This window comes from Thamnophis sirtalis, unplaced genomic scaffold (assembly GCF_051295495.1).
Source record: "Thamnophis sirtalis isolate CommonGarterSnake01/CBP01778 unplaced genomic scaffold, rThaSir2_p1.2 scaffold_13, whole genome shotgun sequence".
Classification (NCBI taxonomy): Eukaryota; Metazoa; Chordata; class Lepidosauria; order Squamata; family Natricidae; genus Thamnophis; species Thamnophis sirtalis.
The window spans coordinates 7522445-7530449 of NW_028261393.1; the positions used below are offsets into that span (position 1 = coordinate 7522445).

Below are 8005 nucleotides of genomic sequence, written 5' to 3' on the forward strand. Positions count from 1 at the left end.
GCACGCTTTCAGGATTCAGATGGCACGAACAGAATAAAATAAACAGCGGATCAATAAAATAAGATACAATAGTTGGGGGGAAAAAATCAAATCTCTGTGAAATGGCCAGTTTCTACATTTGACGTACAAATAAATTAAAACAAATTACATCGAATCTGGTCGAAGGGTGTGGCAAACCAGCAGAATGGAGAACGTTGATTTCCCCCCCCCTACTCTAAATTCACAAAATAAATAAATCAGGCCATGACTGGAATCCAATTGTTTATTGTTGTCTTTATTTGAATTATACCATTCCCCCACCCCCCCACTTTTCAAACACACGTTCAAGGCTGCGGATTATATATTTCTCTGCTTAACTGGTTTCCATTTGGCAGGTTATTATATTTTTGCACATCACTGGTTTCCGTTTGGGGAAATATAGAGGCTTATGCATAACATCGAATATTCCTCCTGATCAGGTGGTGAGATTATACAGGCGGAGAAAAAGGGGACAACTTCTTGGTTGGTAGGAAGAGCTTTAGAGGAGAAGCTTCATCAGGAGGAGCCCAAGGAAGGCTAGATAGATGGATGCAAAGGAGGGAGGGGCTCTGCTGCAGACAATGCGTTTAACCATTGCGCCAACTGGAATACCGGGTATCTGGCCAGTGCTAGTCTTCCCTTTCAAATCCTCAATTGCTTCGCAAGCCTCTTTTGTGTTGCAACTTTTCACAGTGGTTTCCACTTTGTTGGATCCTGGCGAAAGAGAAATGTCAGTAATCAGAAGAGCCGAGGTGGCGCAGTGGTTAGAGTGCAGTACTGCAGGCTACTTCAGCTGACTGCTAGTTCGGCAGTTCAAATCTCACCGGCTCAGGGTTGACTCAGCCTTCCATCCTTCCGAGGTGGGTAAAATGATTGTTGTTGGGGGCAATATGCTGACTCTGTAAACCGCTTCGAGAGGGCTGAGAGCCCTATGAAGCGGTATATAAGTCTAACTACTATTGCTATTGCTATCAGAGCCGTCACTCCGACTTAAAGAAAACTCTCCCTCCAGCCAAATACAGGTTTCCAATATACGGTAAGTCCTTGACTTAGACCCATACGTCAGCGCCCAAATTTCTGTCGCTAAGTATGACAGTGGTTAAAAAATGACTTTTGTCCTGTTTTACGATCGTTCTTGCCACCATTGTTATTTTGGGGTGTGGCCTGAACAGTGCAGGAAAAAGCCTTTGGGTGGAAATCAGTCCTCGCGAAAAGCAGAAGTGGCTGTAGTTTTCAGGGGACATGTGCAATATCATCGCTCAATGAATTTAAAAACGGATGGGGTTTGATTGGGTGAGCTAGAAGATTTTCTGTGGGGAATGAGAACGCAGCCTCGTGGCACATCAGATCGGACGATAAAAGTGATTTGTTTTGGGAGTTCTCTGCATTTGGAGTTTGAGTTGCAGACATTTTATTCCAGTAAGGTAAAGGTAAAGGTTCCCCTCAAACATATGTGCTAGTCGTTCCTGACTCTAGGGAGCGGTGTTCATCTCCATTTCAAAGCCGGAGACCTAGCACTGTCCGAAGACGTCTCCGTGGTCATGTGGCCGGCATGACTAAACACCGAAGGCGCACAGAACGCTGTTCCCTTCCCACCAAAGTTGGTTCCTATATTTCTACTTGCATTTTTACGTGCTTTCAAACTACTAGGTTGGCAGAAGCTGGGACAAGTAACAGGAGCTCATTCCTTTATGCGGCGCTAGGGATTCGAACCGCCGAGCAGCTGACCTTTCTGATCGACAAGCTCAGCGTCTTAGCCTCTGAGCCATCACATCCCTATATTTATTCCCTTTAAGTATTCATTCCAATACTTCCCCCCAAAAAAGTTGGGAGAACAAATGGAACAACATGCCAACCCTGAGATATACACATCCATCTTAGATGTAAGGCGATTTTGATTCAAGAAGCTGAAAGTTGGGTCTAGTGACCCAACTACAGTTTCATCAGTAGCCCATGATTCTGCAAGGGCGGGAATCTCTTGCAGGCACTACTTGACTTATGACCACAATTGAGCCTGAAATTTTGGTTGCTAAGTGAGACAGTTGTTAAGTCAGTCTTGCCCCATGTTGCATGGTGGCTAAGTGGCTCCTCCCATTGACTTTGCTTGTTAGAAGTGACTCCGGGACACTGCAACCGTCATAAACATGAGTCAGTTGCCAAGGGTCTGAATTTTGATCACATGACCATGGAGATGCTCCAAGGGTTGTAAGTGTGAAAAACGGCCCTAAATCACTTTTTGCAGAGCCGTTGTAACTTTGGAAGGCCACTTACCAAACTTTTGTATACTGAGAACTGTACTATATACATGACTACTCCAAAGTGGGACAAATTATCCCACTTTGGATAATTATGTGAAGGCTCAGTTACATGGTATTGGATCTGGGTACTTGAGAGACCGCCTACTGCCAATCACCTCCACTAGACCAATTAGATCCCACAGACTAGGCCTCCTCCGAATTCCATCTACCGGCCAGTGTCGACTGGCGACTACCCGGAGGAGAGCCTTCTCTGTGGCTGCTCCGACCCTCTGGAACGAACTCCCCGTGGAGATTCGTACCCTCACCACCCTCCAGGCCTTCCGCATAGCCCTTAAATCCTGGCTGTTCTGACAGGCCTGGGGCTAAAGACTTCAACCCCACTTTGAATGGTATGATTGTTGTGTTTTTAACTATGTATGGCTTTTTCTTATGTTTTTTGTAATTCTGTTTGTTTTTCCCCTCCCTTTGAGTTGTGAGCCGCCCTGAGTCCCTTTAGGGAAAAGGGCGGCATACAAATAAATTAAAACTAAACTAAAACTAAAAAAACATGCAATGCAATGCAATGCAATGCAATGCAATGCAATGCAATACAGTACAATACAATACAATACAATACAATACAATACAATAGCAGAGTTGGAAGGGACCTTGGAGGTCTTCTAGTCCAATCCCCTGCCTAGGCAGGAAACCCTAAATCGTTTCAGACAAAGGGCTATCCAACATCTTCTTAAAGACTTCCAGTGTTGGGTCATTTACAACTTCTGGAGGCAACTTCTGTTCCACGGATTAATTGTTCTAACTGTCAGGAAATTTCTCCTCAGTTCTAAGTTGCTTCTCTCCTTGATTAGTTTCCACCCATTGCTTCTTGTCCTGCCCTCAGGTGCTTTGGAGAACAGTTTGACTCCCTCTTCTTTGTGGCAACCCCTGAGATATTGGAACACTGCTATCATGTCTCCCCTAGTCCTTCTTTTCATTAGATGTTATTTATTACCTTGTTGGGGAAAAATAGGATGTCATCTTTTCTTTTGGGTCTTTGGCCTGCCATACTTTCTATTATTCTGCTATGCATTTTCTATTGTGGGAAAATGGGAGGGGGGATTGTACGGAGTTAGATGCGATGTAGCCATAACAAAATTCTTTCTAGAAAGCCAAGGTCATCCTTTGTCTCTGCACCTCTGCAGCTGACCGGAACTGGATGGGTGGAACTGCCAGCATGGCAGTGGGAGATTGGACCATGTGATGGGCTGGTGGGTGTGGGGGCAAGATCTTGAACTTTCAACTGGATGGGGAAAACCAGGAAGCTTTCAGATTCGGGTTTTCCCAAATGTGCCAACATGGCTCTCTTAATCAATTGGAACTTGAGCAATACTTTGCCTTGGACTCTGATTTACTTTTGGATGCTATTTGGAGCCCTGACATAGGACTTGTCTTACTCACCGACAGTAAGTTCAGTCGACCACGTCATGCAGACAGCATCCGCAAAACCACAATCTTTCTTTGGACCACTGCAATCTGACTTTGGTTCGCTGCATTGTTCGCACGACAAGCAATTACCTGGAGAGGGGAGGAAAAAAATGAGGAGGAGCTGAGAAAGCAGGGTAGGGATAAGGAATCAGAGACGTTTTCGATATGGCGGGTAGCCTTCGACTCACGATCACAGCTGAACCCCTGTCACTAAACATTTCTTGCCTCCTTTTTAAACCTTTCCTTGCCACGGATGTTAAGTGAATCGCTGCAGTGGTTCAGTTACTAACCTGGGCCCTGGAGGAGAGCCTTCTCTGTGGCTGCTCCAACCCTGTGGAATCAGCTACCCCCAGAGGTCCGGACCTCACACTGGCAGGCCTGGGGCTGTTGACCTTATTATGTATGCGTGTTGGGGAATTTTTAAATTATCTTTTATTTTTATTTTTAGTTTATTTTCTTGTTCTCTGTAAGCCTCCCGGAGTCTTCCGGGATTGGGCGGCCTATAAATCTAATAAATTGAATTGAATTGAATTGGTGGCTAAGTGAATCTGGCTTGCTTGCTTGCTTGCTTGCTTGCTTGCTTGCTTGCTTGCTTGCTTGCTTGCTTGCTTGCTTATTTATTTATTTATTTATTTATTTATTTATTTATTTATTTATTATTTATTTATTTATTTATTTATTTATTTATTTATTTATTTATTTATTTATTTATTTATTTGACTTCTATACCGCTTAATAGGGCTTTCAGCCCTCTCTAAGCAGTTTACAATTTTTTTTTTAGCAAATTGAGTCAGCAACTTGCCCCTACAGTCTGCATCCTCATTTCCCCCATCTCGGAAGGATGGAAGGCTGAGTCGATCTTGAGCCGGTGAGATTTGAACCGCTGAACTGCAGATCACAGTCAGCTGAAGTGGCCTGCAGTACTGCACCCTAACCACTGCGCCACCTCGGCTCTTCCCCATTGACTTTGTTTGTCAGAAGGAAGCCAAAGGCAAGCATCTGGCCCTGGGCACACGGCCACCGTTATAAATAGGAGTCAGTTGCCAAATGTCTGAATTTTGACCATGTGGCCATGAGGTTGTGAAAAACTGCCCTAAGTCACTTTTTTCAGTGCTATTGCACTGAACCAGGACTCACAGCAGCCTTAGGTAGGTTGGTGAGTCCCAATCCAAGCCATATTAAGGAAAAGTTGAGAGAAGATGAAGAACTCTTCCAGAGACAAAGTTTAGCAGAAGCCATGGTGAGGTAGAGGAGGTCCACGCAACTAGCTTTAGGCAGGGAGGGGAAGGAATAAATAAAAAGGTAGGAGGATTAGACAGAAAGCAAAAATAAATTGCCTTTTGCTCCATTTGGAATCCGTCAAAATTCCTGGGGAAAGTATCCAGTTAGAAATAGAAAGGAAGGAAACTGGCCACTTCCCTAAACTGACCGTTGATTGTTCTACAGGAAAGTTGACATTATTGATGTTAATAGGAAAAAATGCTGGCGTGATAAGCTTTCGCTTCCCTTTCTAAGGGACACCGTGTTCTTACACAATGAAGAGGGTAACAAGGGTCTCGTTGGCTATTTGTTTATTGCCATTAAATTGGAATTAGCTGGACCGTTTCCCATCAGAACATCCCAGAGAAAGGCGATGATGATAATGCAATTCTAGAAGACTGCCAAGAAATAAACCAAAATGCCAGCAGTCGAAGGAGGGGTGGGGGGAAGGAGGAGGAAAAAGGAGGAGTCATCTATAACATACAGTGTAATGGCTGCAACAGTCACCACGAAGAACAAACTCTTTAATTTCACAACGCACGGACAGACTTAACCATCGTTTCAACTGGGAAACACAGTGGATAAAGATAATGAGGGGCGGGATGGATGGTATAAAGTGCCACCAGGCTCGAAATTTTGTGGCTTGGACAATCTGCAACTGTGCTGCCTGCGGTATGATCTAAGCACAGTACGCAAACATTGTCTGTTACAAACATCTTGACTTCTTCAGCTTCAACCTCAATAACACACAGGCAAACATTCGATAACAAACTCAAGGTTCAAACTCGATTGCAGAAAATATGACATCAGCAACAGAGTGGTCCACGCCTGGAATGCTCTACCCGACTCCGTTGTTACAGCCTCAACCCCTCCCCCCCCCACAGCTTCAACCTCAAACTGTCCACCATGGACCTCGCCCCATTCCTAAGAGATCCATAAAGGGGGCGTGCATAAGCGCACCAGCATTCCTACCATCCCTGTCCTACTATCCCCATTTATTTGTATTTCTTTCTTTCATTCATGTCCACGTTTATATTCATACCTGCTCTCTCGCACCTTTTTGACAAACTAATAAATACAAATGCAAATGCAGTGTGGCAATGAAATAGTTACAGATATATATACTTAAGGGGGGGGGCCTCCTTTTCCTTACTGTCCTAAGCTAGTGTTTATTTTACTTAATAGTTAATCCAGAGCAAACCTTGTCAAGAGAAAGGACCGTGAATGTGGTAACTTCTTTCCTGACTTGATTACATTTCGATCAACCTTACTATAGTCTAGTCTGACTCTACAACTAGTTTTTTTTTTCAAGCAAAGCTCTCCATCTTTGGGAAGTTCTCAAGGCTTTTCACAATTCCATAGGAAATGCTCCCCACCCCAAGGGGTTGGTATGGAGGATCCTCCTTAGACAACACCCCCCCCACACACACACACATTGAGGACACGCCGATCCTACCTGCAGTCAAGAGGATGGAGAAGAAGGAAAGTCCCAGGAGAAGCTGCATGGCGATGATTCAGGCACGGAGGTTTTGTGTTTTTTTAAAAATATATATATCTTGCCTTCAAAATGCTTTTTTACAGCCAACCTGTTAAAAATGCCAACTTGTTAAAAGGGCCAGCCATTCTCTTTATCCTCCCCTCACTCTTCCCAACTAAGACAAATGTCAGTGATAGCTACTCAAATTGGTGGGCTTTGCTTCCTAAACAAATAATATTGAAGAAATGATGCTCGCTTTGCTAGCCCAGCAGTTCAATGGCAAAATTTAATGTTTGTATTGGGTGACGTGAAAACACGGGGAGAAATATCTGCCAATGCTATGCCAAAATCTGCCTTGCAATTAACTAAAAGCTAAAAGCTAGCTCTCTCTCTCTCTCTCTCTCTCTCTCTCTCTCTCTCTCTCTCTCTCTCTCTCTCTCTCTCTCTCTCCCCTTCTCTCTCTCTCTCTCTCTCTCTCCCCCTCTCCTTCTCTCTCTCTCTCTCTCCTTCTCTACACCCTCCCCTCCTCCCTGTCTCTCTCTCTCTCCCCCCCCCCCTCTTTTCCTCTGTTTTACAAAACTAAACTTCTCTTTCTCACAACCGGTTTGTGGGAAAGCTTTATATGTTTTTGTGGTTACAAATTGGCCTAGTACATTAGACATTTTTCCCCTTTTTGCTACTTTGTGGGAAGCTTTTTTTTTTTTTTTTCTATTAGCCTAAGATTCCCCACCAGGTTCATTGTATTGAGGAAAAATTAATTGAAAAGCTGGAAAACAAGAAAATGGGCGAAGAGGTGGTTGCCTCAGAAAAAAGGCAAAATCTCCTTACACATCCATTTCCTACTTTATTAGAAGATACCAAGATGCTACCCATGGACATGTTGATGAATTGCCTTGCAATTTTGCAGTCTTCTTTGAGAGAGAGAGAAAAAGGACACTGCTTCTCTCTGCCTGCCCCACCCAACTGCAGAATATCCCACTTAAATCTTCTGGGTACTCTCACAGGGATTCTTCGGGGATAAATAGGAAGCTCTGGTTCTACTATCTCATGGAAATACACATCTCAAAGGAGCCAAAATACTTACCACCCGCAGTGAAAGAAACCCACAGAAGACGAAGAGATCCAAAGTCAGGAACAGCCGGATCAATCTTCGCTAACATCTGACCAAGAATTTCAGAGGGGGAAAACATCCTTATATAAAGGGAGGAGCTGAGCTCTAAGCACCCCACCCTTGTTTTTGAAATCACGAGGGCCAGTTAAAAGAAGAAGAAGAAGAAGAAACGAAAAAAGGAAGAGGGAGCAGTTTTGCAGATCAGGTGCTTCCTCCCCCACCCCATGGGGTACCTTTGCTTTTCTCTAAACAGTTTTGATGTCCCAATAAATCCAAGGTACACTTGACAAAGGGGGTGGGTGGCACTGGGGAAGGTGGGGTATTTAAAAAGCTGGTTGATGAGATACAAAGCAGAAGGAATGGCTGCATTTCCATGCATCTAGAATGGTGAGTCACAGCACACCCAAAGTGGCAGTG

General features: G+C 44.2%; 1 protein-coding gene across 1 annotated transcript; it reads right to left on the bottom strand.

Moving 5' to 3' along the window:
* Positions 1 to 248: 248 nt before the first annotated feature.
* On the bottom strand, positions 249 to 7718 carry LOC148042963 (uncharacterized). Its single transcript, XM_087727809.1, has 4 exons — positions 7562 to 7718; positions 6457 to 6586; positions 3714 to 3830; positions 249 to 732 (listed from the first exon to the last, which is right to left on the bottom strand). Exons 2-4 carry the CDS (start codon positions 6503 to 6505, stop codon positions 518 to 520), a joined length of 381 nt encoding a protein of 126 aa, XP_087583935.1. The 5' UTR covers positions 6506 to 6586; positions 7562 to 7718; the 3' UTR covers positions 249 to 517.
* Between the last annotated feature and the right edge of the window lie 287 nt (positions 7719 to 8005).

Excerpts from the sequence above, each read along its gene's own strand:
- LOC148042963 (XM_087727809.1), bottom strand. The coding sequence starts at position 6,505 with ATGCAGCTTCTCCTGGGACTTTCCTTCTTCTCCATCCTCTTGACTGCA. Across the intron at positions 3,831-6,456 it reads CTCCATCCTCTTGACTGCAG|GTAATTGCTTGTCGTGCGAA; the intron begins GTAGGATCGGCG and ends TCCCCTCTCCAG. Across the intron at positions 733-3,713 it reads GTCGACTGAACTTACTGTCG|GATCCAACAAAGTGGAAACC; the intron begins GTGAGTAAGACA and ends CTCTTTCGCCAG.